This window comes from Natator depressus, chromosome 1 (genome assembly GCF_965152275.1).
Source record: "Natator depressus isolate rNatDep1 chromosome 1, rNatDep2.hap1, whole genome shotgun sequence".
NCBI lineage: Eukaryota > Metazoa > Chordata > Testudines > Cheloniidae > Natator > Natator depressus.
The window spans coordinates 265,846,328-265,872,349 of record NC_134234.1 but is presented as its reverse complement, the minus strand read 5'-3'; the positions used below and the strand labels follow the sequence as shown (position 1 = coordinate 265,872,349).

The 26,022-nt window shown below is 41.0% G+C and overlaps 1 protein-coding gene across 2 annotated transcripts; it reads right to left on the bottom strand.

The window, feature by feature from the left end:
• Window positions 1-401: 401 nt before the first annotated feature.
• On the bottom strand, window positions 402-25,806 carry USP44 (ubiquitin specific peptidase 44). Of its 2 annotated transcripts, none has more exons than XM_074941878.1 (6): window positions 25,704-25,806; window positions 18,550-20,065; window positions 5,572-5,770; window positions 4,598-4,706; window positions 3,138-3,343; window positions 402-2,668 (listed from the first exon to the last, which is right to left on the bottom strand). In XM_074941878.1, the coding sequence occupies exons 2-6, from the start codon at window positions 19,981-19,983 to the stop codon at window positions 2,466-2,468; spliced, it is 2,151 nt and encodes a 716-aa protein (XP_074797979.1). In that variant the 5' UTR covers window positions 19,984-20,065; window positions 25,704-25,806; the 3' UTR covers window positions 402-2,465. The 2 variants fall into 2 exon arrangements, with proteins under 2 accessions (XP_074797979.1, XP_074797980.1); XM_074941879.1 differs by having other exon boundaries at window positions 25,628-25,736.
• Window positions 25,807-26,022: the final 216 nt, after the last annotated feature.

The window sequence follows — 26,022 nt, the reverse complement described above, 5'->3', positions numbered from 1 at the left end:
CAGAGCTCTCAAATACAGGTGAGAGCTCAACACCCCAAGACAAGAGAACCAAAGACTCCATGACATGATCAGTTTTATGTGGAAGATGCTCAGTTACTACAGTGGTAGATAGCAATATAAAACTCTTACATTAAAAGCATCAGCTGTATCCCCTAAAAATCAGTGTAAAACTTGTGAGCAGTTAACTGTTTCCAGAGAGGGGATTATAGAATGAAAAAATATGAAATATTGCACCAAGGTCTAATCTATAGATTCATACTCAAGATATTCTAATAAAGAGTAACACTCTACATGTTTTGTATGGTTTTCCAACATAAAGAACTATTTTATAATAGCAACATGTTATATCAATCAAGGAGATAAGGAACTAACCCTAGTAAAAAATGTTAGTCCACGCAATGTTTTATTGAGGTATAATTTTCCAAGAGCTGAGGTAATTTGCATAGGTTTTTATGGGGGAAAAAAAACACTTCACACCAACTTAAACTCATCATTACAATTTTGGCATTAGCTACAATTGGTGGGGAAATATTCAGTTTTTTAGGCAATGAGGAAGAGGTGAAGTCTCTGTTAATACTAGTTTAGAAATAAAGGAGGAGTAAGTATGGCAGGTGTGGCTCCTACAACACATCCAAATTTAAATAGTCTCCAGTTGTGTTTTATGCAACGTGTTTTGCTCAGCTAACTATGGTGCTTTATTCATGTGTGCTAGAGATTACTGAAGGAATGCTGCCTTTCTAAGGAACTAGGCTCACTTTTTCCAGTTTGGCAAGAGAAATCTTTTTGGTAGTTAAGGAATTTCCCCAAGAGTAGCATCACAGTTGTAAAAAGGTGCATGTAAAATAGGTAACCTTCATGTTTTATCTCCTAGCCCCTGTTTGTGCTCTATTACATTTTTCTATCCCTAATACAGACATGTAACTAAGCACATATGCTATTGTTTTCCTCTGGACATTTCACAAATAAAACACTATAATTTTTTTTCCTTTCTGTATAGCTCCATAGGCACAACTGGGGAAAAACAGTGACTACAGGTGGGAGTCAAAAAGGCACTTGGCTGTTGCAATGCTGAGCATTACAGTGCCTAAGGGTTAGATACCTAGAAAACCATAACACAGATCCTCAAAAGCCAGCATGGTAGGTAGGGAGCTGCTGCCCAGATGGGTGTATACTAAGCCCCGCTCCTCTTAGAGATAGGCACTGCTTTGCAAGCCACAAAGGGGAACCTGCTGCCTGGAGGCAGCTGACTTAGGAACCTAAGCAACTTTTTGAGGGAAATGAGTTAGGTACCTGCCTCACTCCACACAAAATGGTTGCTGCTGGGGGTAACTACCTTAAAGTTTTAGGTGGTTAGGGCATTTGTCTGGGATGTGAGCAACCCAAGTTCAATTCCCCCCTCTCTGCCAATATTTATCCTCATTGGATGGATCAGCCAATGAGAATGGGAATGAGTCTGTAGACCAGGGGTTCGGGTACTGAGCTGGGAGACTGGGGGTCCAGTCCCTCTCCTCCAATCATTCCTTCCTTATTTACACCTAGTGGAAAAATAATAGGAGGGAAGGAGGGAGCAGATCCCTCACATAATTCCACAGCTCAGTGGTTAGAAGTCACCTGGAAGATAGGAAACTCTCTGTTCACATCCTTTCTTCTCCTCCTCAGGTCTCTCACAAGTGCTCTAACTCCAGGTTACAAGTTTAAGGTGGGCACTACCACCTGTCTCCTCCTTCCCCATTTTTGAATCTGGTAGGTGGCCTCTGACTATGCGATTTAGGCAGCCAAATGCCTCTCATTCTTAGTTTGTGAATTGCTCTGGGGCTTAGGCAGCAGATGGACACACCCATGTGCATGTTCAGAGGCTGAAACATGGGCATCTTCAGCGTTCAGTACAGTTTTGTAGATCTGAGCCTAGCTTATCCATCACTTGAAGGACATCCAGGAAAAAAAATCCCTACCCCAATGAAGAAAAGTTTATTACTTGACATTTAATAGAGGCTCTCTTTGTTAGTGCACCTTCATATTCTGTGAAGAATAAGACTGATTCCCAGAGACAGTAAGAATCAATAGATGCTATAAAATTATACTATAAAAATGTACACATGTAGAAAGTTAACAAAAATTATACAGACATCAGCTGTCCATCGAGAGTATTTTTTTCTAAACCAAATCAGATTATCAAAATATAAAAACAGCTGAAAAACAGCCTGAGGTAAGAGTTAAAAATTCAAAGGGAAATTTTTTTTAAAAAAAGTTGTAAAGCAATTCTAGGTACTTTGAAAGTTACCTACCATTCATATAAATTTATACTAACACTTAAGAGTGCTTACTTTAGCTAATACAAAAGTGTATAAACAATGTACATTGATTCACAAGTAAAAAAATACAATTTGTACTTGCATTTTCTCTTTAAAAATACGCATAAAAGTTGACAAGTCAACTTTTACTGTACACAGTAAATTGGCTTTGGATTAGCTACTACTGTTTTCACTTGAACAGTCAACAAATTCAGTACGCTGCTGGTTTTCAGATGGTGAGCTAGGAAATGATATTCTACAGTGTTTGTTTGCCTGAGTAACTCGCTGGCTGTAAAACAAGATGTAGGCTTGAGCCTTGCATACTTCTTCCATAGTGCACATGTTGAGTATGGAATCATTGCAGTGTGCCCAGAATCCTAGAATGAAGTAAGTAACAGACCATTGTAAAATAACCAAAATATTTATGTAAGATACTTGTACTTTACAGGTGACACGTGTCTGCTACCATTTGTTAAAAACACAAAAATTCACTAATTTTATCTTTTCATTTTGGGTGAAGAATAAGCACTTAGTTTTACAGAGAAACAATTGTCTATCACATACTTTATAAGAAATGTTTCTGCTGTATATACCACCTGATTATATTTGTCTAATCTTCATGAAAAAAATTCTCTCATAAGTTGAAACAATTAGCTTTAATTTTATTGACCACCTATATCATTATAATTCTTTTGGTACTGGTAGGTCTGGTTAGTAAAATCTTGGTCCATTTTATTTTAAGAAAGTAAGGATCCTGTTGTGGCTACATTGATTCAACTAAGGAACCAGAAGTGTAGCTTCTGAAAACAAAACAAAACATTTCTGATTTAAATTGCTTGTCCATACCTCCTTCTGAATTATAGCAGTAGGCAGTGTAGTGCCCTGAACCAAATCCCTTCCCATGATGCATAATCACAGCAGACAAGTCATAGATAAAGCAATCAGGTAAGAGGCACTTCAGGGACTCCCGGCAGCAATAAGGCTCCATATTTAATATCTGATCAAAGCTAACATGTACTCCAATCTTCTCACGATGATTGCGTCCCGACCACCTGGAGAAATATCAACATTTAAAGAAAATGTGAATATTATTCAGTTAATTTGTGTTTTCTGAAGGTAGTTTAATAGGTAATTTCAGTGAGTCTATGCACATATAAATTCTGCATAGTTAGAATTCTGAGCTACTAAACCATCTCACCTGCTAGTGCTTTTGTACTAAATGTATATGCTAATTTATATCCCTCAAAAGCTCCCCCTTAACTAATCTCCTCTTTCACTACCCCTTCATTTCAACATTCATAGGGAAAAATCCTTCACATATGGCTTTTCACCTACACTATCTGCTGCTCTCAGCCTCCAAAATATTCCTCCTCACATTTGCCTGCTCTCCTGTGCTCACTAGTCACCCAAGCTGAAAGACAGTGGGTATAATTATCAAAAAATATTTAAAATCACAAGAATGATGCAGAAGCTGCAGAGACTTATTACAGATTTGACTCTGTACATTAAAAGTGAAAACAGATCACCACAGAGGCTGGTTCACACTTTCATTTCTCTCCTCATTCAGGAGTCACTCTGTCCCCCTGGCTGGACTAAGACCACATACAGATGCTATCTCTTCTCCCTGGCTGCTCATGTTAGCACACGTTACCAGATTTAGATAAGGGTTTTTAAAGAATGTCAGTGAAGCTGCAGGTTATACAATCACCCTGGTGGGTTGCATGCAAACCTTAGACTGTGCACTAGTGAATAACGCTATCATCTATTTTAAATAAAGTTTGTTACTATGATCTCTCAACGTTTAGTAAAGTCGCATGGTACCAGTTTCAGTCCACAACTCAAAACAATGAACTGTAGGTTTCTGTTTTCTCGAGATACTTCATGTGACAGATACCTTTCTGTGTACAGTGTACAGAAAAGTATCCACAAAAGTCTCTTTTTCAAATAGAGAAAATTGATTCTCTTGTCTCAAACTGGTTAAGTGTTCAAGATTCAGGATAGGTTTTTAATTCTCCTGACTTTTTGTTATTGGGAAGTAGCAGGAATAAAAATCTCACTTCTCTGCCTGTGATATGCATTCTAACTATTTTATTTACCAAGAAGAAATGGGTTTCCAGAAATTTTTCTTCCTTATACTATTGAGTTTAAGGGCATTCTCGAGGAAGATAATTTAGAGGGATTTCTCAAAAACTGATTTAGTTCACCCACTGAATGAGCCCAGAGGATTAGTGACTACGGGAACAAGGAGGAATATACTATTCAAAGAGAGTTTGCAACATTTCTAAATTGCTTATAGCACTGCTTACCTGAACCGTTTAAGGTGTAGTCTCAGCACTTGAGGTAGTCGACACACCATAAGCTGTTTCTGGGCTTCTGTAAGTATAACTGGTTTGGAAGAAAATTTCCTGCGTTTTGCTGTGACCAAACACACACAATGAAATAAGTGCTAAATTTAAAAAACCTACCACTAACACACACACACACACAAAAAAAACCTCTTGAATACAGCTTCGAAAATTCGTTGTCAAATATCCTTATGTTTCATTTTAAGATTTATTGATCCCATGGTTTAGAGTATTTAGATAATGTAACAAAGGCTACTGAATATATTAATATAGCGACAGGTTTCAGAGTAGCAGTCGTGTTAGTCTGTATTCACAAAAAGAAAAGGAGTACATGTGGCCCCTTAGAGACTCAAATAAATTTCTTAGTCTCTAAGGTGCCACAAGTACTCCTTTTCTTTTTATTAATATATCGTCAGTTTAATAAGAAAGCTTTTTGGAATCCATTTGGCAAGGATTATTTTATGCTTACTGGGCATGCAAAATGCCTCTTTTTTGGTACACATCTGGATTATTCAACTGAATGTTGGAAAATATATACAGCAGTTCAGCTATTTTCATCAGGACCAAGTGCAGACAGTCTGTTAATTTAATAGTGTCAGACTTATTTCAACAGGTTTCTTTCATCTCTTCTTGGAGACCACCTTCTAATGAAAAACAACAGTAGTTGGCCTGAAGACCTAATCTGAGCTCTTAAACCCACTTTCAAGCCTACTTTTGATGCACTGAATCAGAAGAGTGATTTTTCTATACTATTTCCTTTCACAATTAAACAGTCTTATGTAAAAGTCTTATGTTTACTTATATGACAGATGCTTTTAAAATCTGTCCTGCTTTCCTTTTAACTGCTGTTTTCCTTTTCTTATGCTTTTAATGCCTATATTAATTTATATTTTATGTGGAGAACATATGCATGAGTACATACTGCCTTTACTCACTGTTGCACTGATCACACGCATATATCTTTCCTTCTAAAGCTTCCGTCTCTGTAAACTTGGCCAACATTTCTGTCAGCAGGCATGGATACTGAGAAGCCATCTCCTTCCCATTGCAATGATACCTCTCAGGAAATTCCAGCGACAGATCCCAGAAGGATTCTATAGTATTTGATTTATTGTCACACGCAAGACATGTAACCTGTTAAGCAAAATATTAAGTTAGTTTCTAACATCCAAAAACCTGCTTCTCTACACGTCTCCCTTAATGTAGCTCTGAGAACAGTATGTGAATTCGGATCACAGATGCAAATGTATACAGTAGAAGAAATATTTTAACTAGAAAGAAAAAAATTACCTGTTAGCTCATTTTCTCTGAAGCAGCATGTCCACCACTGTATTACACTAAGGTGTTTGATATCTTTCTCTTCTGTGAACTAGAAGTAGTTTCAAAATGATCTGTCTGGGATTGCTCAAGAGAAGGAAGAACAGTCCCTGAGATTTCTTTCTAGAACAAATACTTACAAAGCAATAACTAACATGATTTATATAGTAATATATAGTTTTATTGAAAGGAAAATATTAGGTTTTTTTAAATCACATTCTTCTTATTTTGGAAGTCTTGCAGGGAAGGCCTGGATTGGTAGACATGCTTCTTCAATTTAACAGGTAAAAAAAATTTTTTTCTTTCAGTAAGTACAGCCACCTGTCACACTAAAGGAAAAAGGACAGCCACTAAAATAGATTAGCAATAATAAAAATATGGTAAACTGAAATGAGAATTTGCCTGGAAAAATGGAAGATAAGGCATCAAGGAAAATATAGTTCACTTGAAAGATATTTAATGGAAAGGAAGGTTCCTAAAAAGCTGTAGAATTTTTTTAAAGAACTAGAATATTATAACAGACAAATTTCAGATACACTTGCAATGCAGTCAGAAAAGCCTATGCCAAGGTCAGCTGCATTTGGAGAGGTACTACATCATGCAGCATCAGAATCCTTCTCTATAATCCTTCCATACGCAGTATATGCAAGTGGATTCCCTGTGGACCAGCTGGAGGATCTGGGCCTGAAGCAGTAGCAAGACTGCATGTGGAATATAACAGAGATATAATTCAGCGACACTCTAACACCAAAAAAAGGCCAACTAATAGGTTTGTTTCACACCCTCAATAAAGGCCAAAAAGGCACATTTGGAAAGAAATCTTCCACATTTTCTAGTTTTACCAAGAGGTATTCGTACCTCTTGGTTTTCCACATGGTTAAAGTACAAGTAACCCACTTACAGGAATATTTACACTTAATATGTAAGAGCCTTCCAAATAATCAGACTAATAAACACCTGGGAAAAACTCTCAATATTTATAAATATTCAGAAATTACTAACTATGTCAGCTCTAAACCTGTCATCGTTTTGGGGAGGCCAAATATTTTGGAGAAATCAATGGAGTAGATCCTGATTGTTAGGTGGACCCAGATGGATAGCTTCGACAACTTCCAGTACAGGACACAACCCTATTGTGATATAATGGTTAACATCTTCCCCAAATTATGGAGCTTATGGAATTCAAACATAATCTGTTCTGTAAATGTATATTTACAGACTCAAAACATAATATTTTGCTCCAGTGACATGCAATTTACATGTTGCCACCTTGAGTTCTTATAACAGATACATTTATTTAAAAAAACTCCATACACTTGAAAACATGTTGATGTCTGTAACTGAAAGTATAACTAAAAGCCAAAACAGTGGTTGATTGGTTCAATTATTTATTATCCACATAAATACATTCTTCCTATTTGGTTATTTCCATAAGCTATAGCTAACATGAAAATATGGTGAAAAACGTCAGTCACAGAAACAACGGAGGGAGTTGAATATTTATTATATCAACAAGATATCAGACATAAATGCTCAAACAGCACTCTATGCTGCAGTTCTAGAAATCTCAGGCTGTGTCATACATCACCGACCTTCAGAAATGTGGAAATTCAGCCCATGTCCCCAAAAGCTCCTTTTTTTCATGACAGCTCGGCTCACAATCTTTCCCAATGTGCTCTACTAGTACCTGACCCTTTGAATCTGATAAAACAACCATTTGCAGCCCTACAGGGGTCATTTCGCCTCTAATGCAGGTTGCAATTCCCACTCTTCCTCTCTTGTGTTGTTTTTGCCTTGCTATCTTCATCTCAGAAGACAACACAGCCTCATCGTGTATGAAAAAGGGCAAATATTAAAATTAATTTTTCAAAATAAGTCTTCCAGCAGAATTCAATAGGACAGGGGTGGGCAAACTTTTTGGCCCGAGGGCCACACTGGGGTTGCAAAACGGTATGGAGGGCTGGGTAGGGAAAGCTGTGACTCGACAAACAGCCTGGCCCCGGCCCTCTCCCTGCCCCCCTCAGAACTCCCGACCCATCCAACCCCCCCGCTCCTTGTGTCCTCCCAGGACCCCCTGCCCCTAACCGCCCCCCCCCGGGACCCCACCCCCATCCAACCCCCCTGCTCCCTGTCCCCTGACTGCCCCAACCCCTATCCACACCCCCACAGGCCCCCCGACACATCCAACCCCCACCCCCACTCCTTGTCTTCCTGGGACCCCCATCCCTGTCCCCCCAGGACCCCACCCCTTTCCAACCCCCCTGCTCCCTGTCTCCTGACCGCCCTCCCCGAACCTCCACCCCATCCAACCGCCCCCTGACTACCCTCCGGGACCTCCTGCCCCTTATCCAACCCCCCCTACTCCCGCCCCCTTACTGTGCCGCTCTGCAGCAGGACAAGCTTATTGGAAAGCCTGGGTGGGTGTAAGAAGAGGGGGGACAGGGGATAGCCTCCCCAGCTGGGAGCTCATCAGCCGGGAAGGTCGGTACCATGGGCCAGACGTGGCCCGTGGGCCATAGTTTGCCCACCTCTTTTATAGGAGATCATTTGCTCACAATTGAACAGTCACAACTTAACCACCACTGCATGCTACTAAAGGTAAATAAAAAAAAAACAAAACCCTGAAAAAGGTTTGTCAGAAGGTATCAGTAATAGCGATCTCTACTGTGTTGGGGACCATTTTTGTTCAGTACCTCCTTTCACATAGTTCAGCATAAGCTTAATCTTCGCTGCAGTGCTGCATTTTTTCAAACTTATTTTTTCTTAGGGAAAATGGGTTTTAAAATACTAAACCAAAAATGCATATTAAAGGGCACTATAACTTGAAACTCTGCCATTCCTCCTGAAATCAGCTATTTCATGAGTGGCATTCTTTAGAGCAAATACAAAACATGTGCTAGTATCCAGTAATAAGTGGCTGATCTACGTGTTAGCCAGCTCACATGCGTGTATTTGATTTTTTTTTTTTAGTGCATAGCGTAGAGCATAGAAGGCTGCCAACAGCTTTAATTTCCAAAAAATACCCATAACCATTTTGTTCTAAGAAAAGAAATTTTTCTTTTCTTTGTGGAGAGGAAATTTACATTTTAAGTTACTCTGGTTGGAGCTCATTCAGCTGTACACTTCATAAATGCCAAAGTCTGGCAATGTGTAAAGCAGCACTTCTCAAATGCAGCCACCAAGGAATTGTTCTGCAACCATGACAGCCTCCCGGGCAGAGATGGGGGAGGGGGCAAAGCAGCAGTCCCTCCCTACAGTGCCAAGGGGCTCTGGGGAGGCAGCCTTCAGCACTCCTCCCCCCACCACCCATGGGACTCTAGGGGCAGACTTCAGCCACCCTCCCCTGGTTGAGCCAGAAGCTACAGTGGTGGGCTTCAGCCTCCCTTCCACCCCCACAGGGATCCAGCTCTGGGTTTCAGCCTAGTGCAGCAGGGCTGGCCTTGCCAGGCACTGTGGTCAAGAGACAAGGAGCAGGGTGAGTTAAGCCTGGAGTGCAAGGCTACGGAAGGGAGCAATGGGGGTGGGAGAAGCAGCAGGGCCCAGGAGGGTGATGGCGAGCCCGGGAGGATGATGGAGGGCCAGGGGAGACAGTAGGGACTGGGGGCACCAAAATACAACTGTCCATTATTTTTATTATTGAGTCTGCAAAAAAACCCCTACGTAAATGAATTACAATGCTTTGGACACGTATATGTGCATATTTGTTTGTTTTTCTTAAATTATTTTAGGAAAATTTGTCAGAGTGGCCGCACCCTGAGGTGACCAAAAATTTTGTTGTGAGAACCCCTGGTCTAAAGCCATAAACTATCAGTAATTCAGAATTAAAAAGGAATCAGAGTCTAGACCTGGCCAAAGTTTAGGTGATTATTTTTGTCTTTGAGCATAATTACAGCATATAGACTAATAAACTTCTGCTGTACAAACAGGTGTTTGTTGGATTAAATGCTTATTTAATTGATGTATTACTTGAAGGATTTACTGAAAATGAATGCACAAGATAGAGTTGTGGGCTCTGGATGAGATGCACAAATAAGAATAAGAATGCAAGCAATTGTGTCAAGTTCTGAAGTTTTAAATTCAGCATGTTTTCCTGTCTGTCTGTGCCCAGTTTCAAGCTGTTCTGCAGAGGACAATGTTGTTGTTCTACCCTACTGTTGTTCTAGTACCAATCCTGACCCAGCAGAAGCACAGCTCAACTGAAGCAACCTGGATGCGTTTTATCCCCTCCCTCTTGCTAGGAAGCAGCAGAGGTACAGGTTTTTCTGTGAGTTTCTGTGTAGAAACCTTTCTATTCAAGGTCCTTGTATGTAAACAGTTCTTCATTCCACAGGCTCTTCATATAAACAATTGACTGAATCTGATCTGTGCAGGATGGCTCCTGCACTGACGCAGAGCCCCACTGACTTCAATAGGACACCTCATAAGCATAAGGGTCCACTTATAAAATACCCACCTGCGGAAGTGAAGAAACAGATTGATAGAGCCAGAAGAGTTCCCAGAAGTCACCTACTACAGGACAGGCCTAACAAAGAAAATAACAGAACGCCACTAGCCGTCACCTTCAGCCCCCAACTAAAACCTCGCCAACGCATCATCAGGGATCTACAACCTATCCTGAAGAATGACCCATCACTCTCACAGATCTTGGGAGACAGGCCAGTCCTTGCCTACAGACAGCCCCCCAACCTGAAGCAAATACTCACCAGCAACCACACACCCCACAACAGAACCACTAACCCAGGAACCTATCCTTGCAACAAAGCCCATTGCCAACTGTGTCCACATATCTATTCAGGGGACACTATCATAGGGCCTAATCACATCAGCCACACTATCAGAGGCTCGTTCACCTGCACATCTACCAATGTGATATATGCCATCATGTGCCAGCAATGCCCCTCAGCCATGTACTTTGGTCAAACTGGACAGTCTCTACGTAAAAGAATAAATGGACACAAATCAGACGTCAAGAATTATAATATTCATAAACCAATTGGAGAACACTTCAATCTCTTTGGTCACTCGATTACAGACCTAAAAGTTGCAATTCTTCAACAAAAAAAACTGCAAAACCCAACTCCAACGAGAGACTGCTGAATTGGAATTAATTTGCAAACTGGATACAATTAACTTAGGCTTGAATAAAGACTGGGAGTGGATGGGTCATAACACAAAGTAAAACTATTTCCCCATGTTTATTCCCTCCCCCCCACCTCCCACTGTTCCTCAGACGTTCTTGTCAACTGCTGGAAATGGCCCACCTTGATTATCACTACAAAAGGGTTCCCCCCTCCCCGGTAACAGCTCACCTTAAGTGATCACTCTGGTTACAGTGTGTATGATAACACCCATTGTTTCGTGTTCTCTATGTATATAAATCTCCCCACTGTATTTTCCACTGAATGCATCCGATGAAGTGAGCTGTAGCTCACGAAAGCTTGTGCTCAGATAAATTTGTTAGTCTCTAAGATGCCACAAGTACTCCTTTTCTTTTTACGGATACAGACTAACACGGCTGCTACTCTGAAACCTGTCATTATACAGATCAGTTTGTAGGATCAGAGCCTTGACTGTGGAGTTAACATAGCCCCACCATATACCCATGACAACATTCATTTTTTTTTCTGCTGTGTAGGTTTCATATGTTAGAGTGTGAATATATGGCACAAATGCACAGCTAGTGAGTTTTTCAGAAGCATGTAGTTTACTGAAGAGTATATAATTAAGTTAGGGAGACAAGGTGGGTGAGGTAATATCATCTTTTACTGGACCAACTTCTATTGGAGCTCACACAGCTCTTCAGGTCTGGAAAACTAACCCAAGTGTCACTTGTAAATACAAAATGTGAACAGGTTGTTTAGCATAAGTAGTTAACACATATTTCAAGGGACCATTCAAGGTGAAATGGCCCCTTAACACACCCCACACACTCCTGGGGGAAGACAGGGGAGGGGGGGGTGAAAAGGGCTGTTGGTGGGTTACAGATTGTTGCAATAAGCCATAAATCCAGTGTCTATTCAGTCCATGATTTTTAATGTCTAACAAAGTTATCAATTTAAGCTCCCAGGCTCGTCTTTTCAGCTCTGTGTACGCTCGAAAGCTTGTCTCTCGACAACAGAAGTTAGTCCAATAAAAGATATTACCTCACCCACCTTGTCTCTCTCATATCCTGGGACCAACAGAATTATATGCAAGGTTGTTGTAACGAAGTTAATCACTGTGGGGGAGTTTAAAAACTGAAGAAATAGAGTAAGATCTGACAAGTATATTTACCTCTTTCTGATATAGATCAGCAGTATATCTGCGTATTTTGAGAGAAACAGTACAATTTTATAATGTATGTGATGAGTATGCATGATAGCAAAGAGGATGAGATTTTACTCCAGGTAAGGGTTTGGTTAGTGGCAGGACTGTGTCATGTTTTATTGCACTATTAAGAGTTTTGACTTTTAAAACATAAAACTAGAATATAGTAAGGAAAAATAAACAAAGTTGTATTGTAGGATATGTTTGTTACAGTTTTGTTTACATTAATTTACATACATGGATAGCCGACAGCAGATTGGTAAGTGAGATTACAGTTTAGTGAATGTCAGGCAAAGTGAGCATGTGAGAATGTTTCCCTGTTACCCAGTCTGGGAGTTCCTGTTGCACCGGCTCCACCCTGAACATTCAATCATATCTTGAAAATTACGTACAATTAGTTATGTATGAATGGCTAGGGGAAAAAAAGCCACTCAACTACATATGAGGAGATAAAGGCCTGTCTGCAGAGATGACATCTCGAGTGGCAACTGAATCAAAGGCTGCTTGCTATGTCTGAGGAATTTGCTTGTGGAAAGCAGACAATTGGCCTTGCAATCCTTTTCCATGTAAGTGAATTTTAATGTGTAGAATGTACTCACATGAGATCGCCAGATTCAACCACTAGATTCAAGAGGGATAGGGCAGCCCCTTAGAAAAGCAGCATGGTGGTTACAGACTTATTCTGACAGGCAGCCACCTCAAGAATACCATTAAATCTAGCTATGGTAGAGGAAAGCAAGCTGCTAGCACACTGCTGTGGGAAAAGTTGATTCCAGGATCAAAGATTCATTTTCCCCTGCTCTGTGCAACAGATGAGAAGAAGGGCAGAGCTTGATGGTGGATGTCCTGGACTCCTTCACAGCAACATGGTCGCTCCTCTTCTTTACTTTCATTGTTGGGTTTAATGCTATGAGAGCACACAGGTGACTATGCAAACTTTAAATATATTAAAAAAATAAAAATAAGAGTAATCTTTGATAGGACTACAACGTTTTGTCTGGGGGGAATGGGAGGAAGAAAAGAGGAACAGATTGACTGCCAGAGATGAGTCAGTGTACAGAATCCTGCCGTGTTGCTGCCCAGGCTGTACTTGTTCAGTTCATTCAGAACTTGGCTGCAGGGATCTCACACCTGCATCTTTCACACATTAAATTCACTTTTTAAAAAAAAAAGATTGCAAGGTGGATTGTTGTCTGCTTCCCCAGCTGCATGCTGCTAGCAAACAAGCAAACTCCACAGAAGTAGCAAGCAGCAGTGATTCAATTACTATTTATAGATTAAGTTAAATGTCACCGAATGGAGAAATGCACCTACCTGGAAAACTGACAGGAGATTTTTTGAGAATCGGTAGACACCCCCTCCCCTAAATAAAATCTCAGAGACTAACACCAAAACGTAGAAATTAATGTGTGGAGTAGTACAGGCTAATATATTATGAGCATAAACACTCTTGCTGTCTATCTCAAGTCCTGCTATTTTGTGAAATGACATATCCAGTCCAGGCTATCATAAAACCCTGGTTTCCATAGGCAAGACTGTATGCTAGCCATCCTCCCTTCCGTCCTCCTGCAAAGTTCTCCCCTTAAATTCATAGCAAAGTACTTAAAACATTTCAACATTGTTCACTCTGCTTGTATGTTATACTCCTTTCATGTCTATTTAGACTGTAAACTCTTTGGGGACACAGACTGTTTACTACTCTCTATTTGTACAGCACCTAACAATGGAGCCCCATTCATGGTTGGTCCTTAGGCACTACCATAATAAACATGAACAACTAAACTGAATTGTCTCATTTTTAAAAATTAATTTCCATACAGAGACCTCTAAAGATCTAATTCCTGCTGGTACCATATTTGGTAAGTGAAACACGATATATCAGAAGCAAAGTTATAGTAGCTAAAACTAGTTTTTCATTAAACTCTAAAATAACTGTTTTTAATCAATGATAAATATTGGTAAATTTGGCTTAAGAAAAAAAGGCACTCAGTTACAATTTTATTTTAAGAGGAGCCAAAGGACACACATCTTCCTCTTGTTGTACTAGGATGTCAAGTGAAAAGCTTCGCATAAGGTCTCTGAAATTCAAATGCAGTGGAATGTTCACAAAATAGCCTCTTTTAAGGTTCTGATATTTCTCATTTGGAGCAGGTTTATATATAGTTATTTTTCATGTAGTTAAAAAGTGCTTATTACAAATATTCTTAAACTTGCTGTATTTCTCCGATTTCACTTTCAGTTATCAAATCAGGTTTCACAATTCAGAATTACTTTTAGAAGCATTAGGTCAGACTTAACATTTGTTTAACTGTTTTGTAACATGTGCCAGTTCACCCAGTCATACTTAGTGACATTCATTTTCTTGTGGGAAGTGGTCACATGTCCTCTAAAGGTGATTTGCAAATGGTGGGGAAAAATAGGTTTGTGCCCTTTTATGCTTATAGGGAGGCCTGAAAAAGTTTCAGCATGGCTTTTTTTCTGCTTGTTTCTTACATTAGAAATTAAAGTCCCACCTAGACTGGGAGACCACCATCATTGGTAAATTGGTGAAATGTAACAAGAATCACAAATGAAAGTTGAGCAAGTAAGAGGGTAAGGGATTTTTAATTAGACTTAACATTTTATTAATAGCAATGGAGTTTCAATTATTGATTTTGGATAAGAGATCGCTTTGAGAGAGAGTCAAATATACCTCTCCACACATTCCTTCAGTTAAGATGACAGAATTCACAAACCTGTTCTGACACTATCAAAAGGTTCTCTAGTGTGGAAGACTACTTTTGAAATTTGATTTATAATTAGGTTTCAGAATTGAAACCCCAATTCAGATGACTGTTTCAGTTCACATATCTTAGAGCTATTGTTTCAGTTGGTTTTACACACAACATATCAATTTGCTTTTGACCCTTTCACACCAGAAGAGTAGGTGTTTTTGTTTTTTCTAAAAGGAAAGCTTAGATTCTGCCACCAAATTCTGTGGTTGCGGAACAGCAGAAGACAAAGAGTTCTCACAATTAGTCCCTTTCCTTGGAGGACACCACCGTCAGCTCCAGAAACTTGGTTTCATCTGGGATGGAACTGGAGGATACTTGTACTGAAGGTTTCATGTGGAAGAGGAACAGGAATCAGTGAGTCCACTCAAATCTAAGGATGCCTCCAAGCCCAAGGATGCTAGGGCTAGTTCATGTCATACCACCACACAATATACAATCTTTCTCCTTGAAGATGGATCAACTGTGTTGTATCCACAGTCCCCTTATTACTAGGGGCTTTCTACAGCATGCCCTCTATAGCAACCGCTAGTTTATGGTCAACAACTCACTTTATATCTTTGCAGTACACCAAGACCAATATATTTTAGAATTTCTTTTACTGTAAAAGTGACAAGCTGCTTTGAAAGCTCCCAGAACTCGTTACTTAAATGTTAAAATCCCCAAAAGGTGGTCTATCCCACTTCTCCTGAGCTATCAAATATTAAACATTGAATTAAATATAGGCTTCAAGAAAGAAAGTGGTGAAGCTAAAAGTTGACTTTCAAGCAGCACAGAATTTGTTACATTTCCTAGAAATTAGGAAGTCTAAATTAGTTGACAGCTGAGCAATCTCAGCTGCCAGACATGTTCTGTTGCTATTAAATTCAACAAAATCACTACAAAATACAAAGCTACATGCTAAGTGCTAAGGCTGATGTAACCTCACACTTCAGGAGCAGAAGCCTAATAGTAACTGGCTATTTACCATGGTACACTAGCTTTCCTGTAAAGTCCTTTGTTTTGTTCCACTTTGGTTTGTTTTTTTAAATGGCTGACAGCTAGGTAGCACAATGAGTTAGTGTAACAGGTTTTGAACTCAGATGTTTGAAATAAAACACCAAAATAAGTGAAAGTTTTTGAGAGTTTTTTGGTTGAGATTTGGCAAGATATACAAACACAAAAGGTGAGGAATACTCATTTTCTGAATTACTTTGTACATGCTTATCTCTAGTAGTGTGTGTGATGCTTTGTTACCACTCTTTTTTCATGTATTATCTTCATGTTCTCAGCCTCAACTGTTCATAAATCCAGATATGCCAACTCTGTCAGGCACTTGTCTAACTGAGGACACATGGAATCTTAATAAGTGGGAAATAATATGGAGGAGATGTGTTAGAAGTACAAACCCAAAGTCCATGTACACTTTTATAAACAAACATGTTTGCCAACCATATATTTTGTATAGGGTGAATTGTTCAGACTTCAATCAAAGGTACATAAAAACAAGCTATTTTGTAGTGATGCTCAAAGAAGTAAAGGATTCCACCATTCTCAAGTTTTCTCGAGCCCCATTTAGTTTTTCTCCCCCTGGCCAACGGGATAAAAACTACATCATTGTGATGGGATTTTTCATCATATGTACCTCCTGTTCAGTAAAGATTTTGCTATTCCCTTCCCCAAATGCAGGAGGCTATGAATGTTCTCTTGCCACTGGCCTCCTTTATATAGGAAAAGGCAGTAGTGGTACTGTTTAAGATTTTGCTGCTGTCTACCCTCTGCAGAGCCCTGAAAATTATACCACCTGCAAGGAGGTTCGTAATCCAAAGTAAGCCTCAACCTTGCAAGTAAAAATGATTATACATTGAACATGTTTTCCTGTAACAGATCTAATGCCAGGTCTTCAGTTTTTGTATTAGTACTGCATTAGTATTTCTATTTTGTTTAAGGGTATGATTTTTTTTTAAACCCGATGTTTTACCAGCGCAACCCTGATATAAAGATGCCATAATAATGGTGTAGCTTATTTACCTTCACTTATGGGAATTAAGCTATACCGGTACAAGCACTTACACACATATATGTAACTATGCTCACACTGTTGGGGGGGGGGGGCGGTGTGTGTGTGGAGGAAGGGACTATATATAAATCAGCATCCCCTCCTGTGTGTAGAATCCATACTTGCAATCACTTCTGTATTACGGAGTTTCCAGATCAAGTTCAACCTACTTCTTATAACATGACAAATTATCCAAGTTGGCACCTGTCATATGAACACAGGAATTGTCATACCTGACCAGACCATGAGCTTATCTAGTCTAGTATCCTTTCTCCACCTGTGGTCAACCAGACATTGCATAGTGAAGTGTAAAACCTCTATAGTAGACAGTTATGAACCAATATGCCCATCAGAGAAGTTTCTTACCAACTCCACCAGTTAGTGGCTGACCTATGTCCTTACATATGAGTTACATATTCCATATCCCTAAAGTAACTAGATAGTAAGTGTTTAAGATTTAAAAAGAGGATTAAACTCCTTGCCTTAATATGTTGTAGGAGTGGGTTATACAATTTAATATGATGTAAAAGTATTTCAACCTATCACTGAAGTTTACTTTTTAGTTTTTAATCAGGCAATTCCTTTCACTGAGAGGGTAATTAGGAGTTCTCAAATTATCTTCTTTATACACCTCTACCCCAATATAACACGACCCGATATAACACGGGTTTGCATACAATGCGTTAAAGCTCCGACACGCTGCTCTGAGCAGCATGTTAAGGGTGCCGGGCTGGGGCTGAGGGGTTGGATAAGGGGCAGAGGGTCTTGAGGGCAGTGAGGGGCTCCCCGCTAGGGTCTGGTATGCAGGAGCTATGGGGGGGCACTTTTGGGGGCCCCGCAGTCCCAGAGTAGCCCGGAGGATTAGCGGGGGGCTGGGAGCAACCCGCTCCGCTTCCATCGCCGTGGAGGGGACTTGGAGGGACACTCACCAGCAGCGGCGGAAGCGGAGCAGCCTGGCCCCAGCCCGCTCCACTCCACCAGCTCCCAGCTGTGGCACTCCACTTCCCCCCACAAGTTAGTACAGGGGGGCATCCTTTCCCCAACGTCCCTGCACTCACCGGAGGCAGGAAGCAGAGTGTCGTGGCTGGGAGCTGGCAGAGTGGAGCGGGCTGGGGCCACGTTACTCTGCTTCCCGCCACTGCCGGTGAGTGCCTGTCAGGGGGCGGGGGCGGTCAGGGAACAAGGAACGGGGGGGGGGGGGGGGGAAGGGGAGGTGGCAAAGCAAGTTCGATATAATGTGGTCTCTCCTATAAAGCGGTGAGATTTTTTGTCTTCCGAGGACCACGTTATATCGGGTTAGAGGTGTACTATCAATCATTTTATAAACTGCTATCATGTCCCTTTCTATTCATCATCTCAACTAAGTAGTTCTACTCTTTTCCCCTCAACTCTTTAATGCCTTAAATGTGTACTGTACATCACTGACTAGTCTCCTTTCAGTGATTTGTCAATATTAAGAGGTTTTTTTAAATCAGACATACCTGACTTAAAAGCTGTCCATGAAAAATGGTATTGACCACATTCAGAACCTGTTTGATAAGTTTCCTTTGAGAAGTGGGGATGAGAGCTGGGTATCTGGTCCCAGTTGTCTCCAGTTCCTGCTGTACTTTATCCAAAAGTTCACAGAGGAATTCCTGAGCATCTTGTTGGGCATAACCTCGGAAGGCTGGGATTAGTCTCCACACAGAATGGAGCATGGCAAAAGGAGACACCAATGCCCACTTGCCAGACCACATAACTTGGAACAGAGTATGTAGCTCATGACACAGAGAAATGTGCTTTGAGCTTGGCTCCCTGGGCTGAATAAGCTCCATATTTCTACTTTTTGATGCCCCTCCACTTAGTCCGGATGATAAACTGGGTCGTCTCACAGAAGATGATCCTTTTACCTTCATTTGGTTCTCATTCACACAAAATGCAGAACCAGTAATTGGAGGGTGCTTAGAAGAGGATCTTGTTTTTTCATTGGCTGCTGTTGCCAGCAACTCTTGAGTTTGGTTCAGATCAAGCTTTAAAAAACATTCCCGAAAAATAAGCAAATGACTCAATACTTGCAGAATAGAGTTCATATAGCATGTATTTCCCAAGTTTCTCAGTCCTGTTACACCAGGAGTCACTGTAGGCCTTCGCTTAATTGGAGAATCACCAATTTTTTTCAATCTTACTTCATCTGAGGTAGAAGTTACTTTCAGCTCTGCAGGAGAGGACAAATTTTGTGGTAATTTTTGTAAACAGGGTGATACTTTTGAGGATATTTTATTTTGATTTTGTAAACGAGAACTCTTCCTTGGAGGCATTTTTTCCATCTCTACTTTCAACTGACGCTTTCGCTCTTGTCTTCTTTTCCTAGCTTTGTCCCTTCTTTCCTCTGCCTCCTCCTGGCGCCTCTCTTCTTCCAAAATCCTTTTCCCACTAGGTGTTAGCTCAAACCATGATCTGAACACTTTGCCTATTAACGCACGCCTTCTGTGCCACAGAGCCGTGAACATGCGGTCTTCATTTCGAAGCAAGGCTTGGGCACCATCGTGTGAAAGGTAAGAGTCATCACTTGTACCCATAGATCGCAAAGTCCTGCCACTACGGGTAGTGCAGTCATAGTTTTGACTCTTGATTGCACTTAATGTACTTCGCAATAGTTTTAAGTCACCAGTTGCATTATCATTAAGAACATAGTCATCACAAAGGTAACAGAAAACATACAGCTCATTCACTTCCAATGCCACTGGATGACTACTTTCCTGAAAGTGCTTTAGTGCATGCTCTTCAATGTATCTTCCACAGGCAACATGTGAACAGCTAAGGCATGCCCAGACAGATTCGGTAGTATTGCAGTCCACGCAATGCCATTTTTGAGGGTTCAGGATGGAATGGTCTTGGGCAAGCCGCAGTCGCCCTATGTGCTTACACTTATCCATTATTAATACTGAAATACTGGAGAAATACTAGAGAAACACGTTATCCAAACTATTTTCTGTCCATGATATTCTGACCTGAAAACTAAAGGGAGGAAAAAAAAAAAAAGTTCAGCTTCACATATAGTGCAAGTCAAAAGTAAGTTAATACATCCTTGGAAATAAAACTACTTGGTTTATTTTAAAAGAGTACTGATGTACTATTCTGCAATCAGAGTCACAATCAACAACTTCGTTACCAGTTTTAGGAGAAAAGTCCATGACTGAATGGGCATGAAGACTGAACATCCAGGCTGAGGCATGTTGAGAACGTAACATGTTAACATATTTTTGTTAAACCAGTGTAACTCTGTATGAACACCTGGCAAATATTGGTTTAGCTTACATTAGTAAATTTACAGGTGCAAGCTAAACTGATATTTACAGATGGGGAACTGAGACAGAGACTTGCCCAAGGTCGCACAGGATGCTTGTTGCAGAGCAGGAGATTGTATCCAGGTCTCCAGCTAGTGTCATCACCACTGACCATCCTGTCTCTCAGGGCTTAGTGACTTACGATCAGAAACAGTTCTTTGTATTAAACGCAAACGTTCAGTTCACCTTAATTCCTCATGAGATAACTAATGAAAAATGCTACAAGATAACCCATTAACCTCAGTAATTAGATAGTAAAAATTAAAAGTCAGTATTCACATTTTGGTAACAAGTATAATTCTGAGATAAATTTTCATTTTAATTTCCATAAGTGCTAAGAGTCAATACTATCTATGTATAGAGAAGTTAAATATCCCTAAGACTAGATATTTCATGGGCAATTATTTAAAAAAAAAAAAAGATAGCTAACCCCACTCTTCCTCTGCTCCCTCCAGTCTGAAAGGCATGATTTACCAAGCGTGTTGCACTTATTTTATGTCAATATTGTATAATAAAGTTCAACTAATGGCACACAACACTACTGCCACTCAGTTATACTCTTACACTATGTTGGCAATCATTCATATGTAACATTGCAACTGAACGATTTCCAGTAAATTTAGTTTTTGTTTTACAGAGCTTCTACCTAAAGAGCTTTTACACAGAACTACAAGACATAGCAGCTTAGTGTTCTTTGGTTTAATTATAAAATTACTGTAGTATTGACCAAAGAGCAGGATTTTGCCACAGGGCAGTTAGGTAACTAAATATAACCGTAACAGTTGCTGTCTGTTCTCATTACTTAACATGCCTGCTTGGCAATCAGATTACTTATATTTAGATGTAAGTAAACTTATTGATAACACCTACATTATAAAGTCTAAATATTTAAAGAAAACTCTTTGGAAGAAATTTTTTTATTATGTTTTTCAAACCAAAGAATTTAATCCTTAAAGCTATAAACATCATCAGAGATGCACCACTATTCTTTTCTATGGGGTGCACACCTGATGCAATGGGAAATGTGTATGAAAATATGAGGGATTTTAAAAATAAGCTGCATACTGATGAAATTCTTATGTTATTTCTTTTATGAAGTTATAGCAGGTCAAATATTAATAATAAAAGAAAATACCTACTTAAGGATATTGCAAGAATTAATTACTATACATACTTTGAAAATAAGTACTACACACAGGTCCTTTTACAGACTACTGAACGCTGTATGTCCATGCATGCACCCACACTCCTTCCCAAAGCTCCACAAGCAGGGAGTGTTCCCATTGGCTAGAGGAAGAACACTTAAGCTCAGACTTCCCTATGTCTGGTCTGAGAATGACACTCAGCTGCGCAGCCAGACACCACAGCCCCTAAATCTCTTATCAATCAGAAGGAACTGATGGGAATTGGGGACTCCTTGATGTGGGTCAGATCAATGAGGGGTTGCTGAATTTGGTTAGGATACAGTATTTTGGTTAGACAACAATGCTTAAATGGGGAAGTGATTTTGTCTTCTTTTTAATATTAGAGTTGGCTGGGAAGTCCTACAATGACATTTTCCTTTGAAAAGCGAAATGGTCCATGGGAACAACATTGATTTCAAAGAATATGTCACTGGAAATTTATCTGGTTTCTGCTAGCTCACCTACCTGCTGGAAAGCCAGGATAGAGACCAGAGAGGAATAGAGTTGTTCAGATTATTATCACAGCTGTTATAAATGTAACTACCAAGCCTCTAGACACCTGAACAGTCACTAAAAATACTTTATATAACTAGAGCTTAAACTTGCCACTCCTACCCAGACCTCAACTGAGCAAGATACTTCAGTATGTGCTTAACTTTAAGCTCATGAATAGTCTTCAATGGGACTATTCATGCTTAAAGTTAAGCACATGCTGAATTGAGGGCACAAGTAGTTACACTGATTTCAGAGGGACTGCTTGGGTAACTAAGGCCTGTGTGATCAAGCCTTTAATATGTAGAGTAATAGAATGGGACTATGAAAGCTTAAGGTGACATTGCTTTAAAATTGCCACATGGGGCATAAAGACAAACAGGAGCCAAGAGTACACTTTTCTACAGCATTGAGGGAACTCAGAACTAAAAAACAAAAGTGTTAGTGCACTGAGTGGATTTGTTTGTAAGGAAAGACTTGAAGGGTTGTATAGTACGTATAGCTTGGCACTAAGCAAGCTTTTTTCTTTTTTTTTTTTAAACAAATACTTGTATAAGATTTAAATTATTTAAGATAACACATGGGATGAAATCAAGAATGGGAAGACAATATCAGGAGCCACTTCCTTATAATTGTATCTATTAGACTGTAGAATAGTCTTAAGTAGAAACAAACAATGGAAGTCACATAACTTAAGACACTTATGTCAAGGGTGGGCAAAACACTAAGTCAAAGTACCTAAGGGAAAAATATTGAACTGGAAAGATGGATTAGAAAGACTAATAGAATCACAGAAGAGACCTCTGATAGAGCCTGCAGCTCTCTTCTCTAGCAGCTGGAGTGGGGAGGATGAAGCAGCCTACTTGTGCCATTAAACTTTACAAGTTTAAATTCCCTAAAACCGAGTTATTTAGTATCTCTTTATGGTTAGTGTCTTGCCCTGTTGTCCTCCCTCACCACTCAGTTCTCTGTGCATGGAGAAAAAGAAACATTAATGAATTGACCAGCACTTCAGAGACCAATTATCCCCTTTTGCCATCAGCACTTAGAACTGAGCAGAAAGGATGAGCAAAGTAACAGAGAAGATAATGGCAACACAGTAAGCCAACCAAAAAGTATTTAGCTAAAACTCGTGGGAGAATTCAACTCTACAGAACATTCTCTTCCCTGAGTTTCACTGGCAGAAAAGTGAGTGTATCAAGGACTCAGATTTTCTTCCCTAATAAAAGTTCAGAAGTATTGCCTTTAACGTTGATAAAAATAAAGTTTTGCATTATAGAACAATTTCTATTTAAATGTTATTTAGTCCTATTACTAGGAGAGATGAAAAGGTTTGTAATTAAAGGGACAGTCAAATTTGGTCTAAAATTTACATTTGGTTACAAATTGTCTTTTTAAGGCCAAAACACTCTTTACTCAGTCTTTTAAATTCAAGTTAAAAAAAAACAAAACAAACACTTCCCCGCAGTCACTAAAATCTGAACGTGGTAGCACTAACATAGTGAAAGTGAAACCAACAACTGACTCCATTGATTTATTTTGTCTAAGCCAAGTGAAATGCAAGAGTAAAATACTGACAGATTTTAAAATATCAGTTTTAATAATCTGTTACTGAGCACATAAGGACGTGAACTGTATGTATTTTTTAAGTGTCCCTTTAACACTTTGGGTCCTAAACTGATTGACATAATTCACTGAACTGGTTTCCACTTTATCCAAATCCAGAAAACATGCACAAGCATAACTTTTTGCGGAACCTAAACCTTAATTTTGTTATGCTAGTAAATCATACAGAAAATAGTAACATTTAAAAAAACTATTCGAAGCATCTCCCCATAGACATCGAAGTAACCTATTACACTGGTTAGGGTGTCCCTATATCCTAGTTATTCTGCACCCAGTCAGATCTGGATTTAGCAATTAGTCGTTAATCCTTAAGGTTTTTTGCCTCTAGGAAGTTTGTACTGTTTTCCAGAAGTGATGCAACTGAATAAACTCTAGTGTAGTTCTCTATTGTGTCAGCGACACTGGAACTGCCGAACATTACAGACATATGGGCAAAAGGTGCCTACTTATCGCAAATAGTTGTAAAATTACTTCAGTTACAGCGACTTTATGGTGAAAAGTGTTTAAATCAGAACAAGAACCTGTTTTTATTCCAATCTTACAGAAGAGGGAAGTGCCTCTAATCAGTTTGGATACACTTCATAGCAAATAGGAACAGATGTACAAACTTGACTGTTCCAATGATAAATTAAAAGCAGCAATTATACATGTGATTATTCTTCTAAGTACCTCAATGTTTCTACAGAGTCTAGTCCCAGTCCTGATGGGGGCTTTGGGTGCTACCATAATAAAGAAAAGTCAATCAGACCAAATTAGTGCACACAATACTTGAGGCAAGAGCAGCAGTATTTCACTGACTGTTCTTTTGTCATATCAAAAAAGTGACCTCGTTCCTCTCAGTGAGGTAAGTAATGAAGAAACCTTTTTGAAACATAGTGATTGTTAATTTGGTTGTTCAGATTGAACATAAAGAAAACGTTAGGATTCACTAGAAACAACAGATTTGCTTTGTGAACCCTTTTATGCCAGTGTATTGTTTCTTGCTTATTTGCATTTAATTGCAGTTCCTGGCTGACTCATTAGCAAATTTACTAGCTCACAATATTCTTGGAGGGTCCCTCCCCCACAAAGGTACCTTCTGAAAATCTCTCAAATGAGACTCAGCATCCAGGGCCTCAGCAAAGGGGTTTCCAACCCCCAACTATGTCAGTGACTCAGGCATAACAAAAGAATTCAAGTGTGAGGCCTGAAGGTTGCACTTGGCTGCTTGCTCCACAAAGCTCCCCTTCACACGAATGCATTATCCCCAGAAACGCGGAGGCTTGGAGACAAGCTCGGTAACTGAAGTGACCTTCTACACGAGCGCAGTGCATCTTGCCTTGGGGAAAACGAAGGACTATTTCAGAGAGACCGGCAGCGTGTCGGCCTCACCTTTATGGCTACCATGAACCTGACTTTTCAGCCATCGCAAAAACCTGCGCCAAACCCCACACTCCGCCTGCCTCCGCGGCAACGAGTTGGCTTCCCGGGGAGCAGCCCCGGCAGAGCGCAGCGCCGAGACGCAGAAGTCGCGAGGGTTGTTTCACTGACAAGCCCTTGGCCGCGTCCCGGGAGGCTCCCGAAGCCAGAGCTCTCCCGGCAGCAGCAGCATCCTTCCCCCCCGCGCGGGGCGGCAGCGCACGGGAGGGGAGCGGGTCCCCCGGCACCTCCCCCGGCACCGCGTTTATCCCGAGCCTACAACGGCCGGGCTGGGGGGAGTGGACAGAGCCAGGTCGCCCCCCCGCGAGAAACGGCTCCCAGCCCAGCCAGGCGGCGAGGGGCTCCCCCCACCGGGGCTGGCGGCGCAGGGAGACGCTCGCTCCCCGCTGTCCCTCCAGAAGCGCCAAATCCGGGCCAGCTCCTTGTCCCCGGCGCGGGGTCTCCCCCCCGCCACGCCACGCCACGCCACGCCACGCGGGACGGGTGTCCCGGGGCCGGCTCTCACCACCCACCTGGGCTGGGAGCCCGGCCCTGCCGCCCGCTTCCATCCCGCCAGGGGAAGCTCAGCCGCGCCGCGCCCGAGCTCACCGCCAGCCGCCGCCATCTTGTGCGCCCGCCTGCGCGGCCTCCCGCGGCAGCTGGACAACGTCAGCGCCGCTGGGAGCCCGGCCCCAGTCCCGCCGGGCCTCTCCCCCCGCGCCTGCCCGGGCCGGGCGACGGGCTCCGCCTGCCCCGCAGCGCCCAATGGGAGCCGGCTCAGCGAGCGCCCCCCGCCGTGGGGCGGGGCATTGGGGGCAGGCCCAGGGGGATCGTTCAGCCCGTTGCCTTGGGCTGGCTGTGTCTGATCCTCCGCGCGCGCGTCTGTCTGTGTATGGGTCTGTCTGTGAGTCTGTGCGTGGGTGGGTCT

What these genes read in the sequence shown, in the direction of transcription:
- USP44 (XM_074941878.1), bottom strand. Translation starts at nt 19,983, where the DNA reads ATGGATAAGTGTAAGCACATAGGGCGACTGCGGCTTGCCCAAGACCAT. An exon ending in TGCGTGTGATCAGTGCAACA is followed by an intron (nt 4,707 to 5,571) that starts GTGAGTAAAGGC and finishes GTTTGGTCACAG; the next exon opens with CAAAACGCAGGAAATTTTCT. An exon ending in CTACACCTTAAACGGTTCAG is followed by an intron (nt 3,344 to 4,597) that starts GTAAGCAGTGCT and finishes ATATTTCTCCAG; the next exon opens with GTGGTCGGGACGCAATCATC.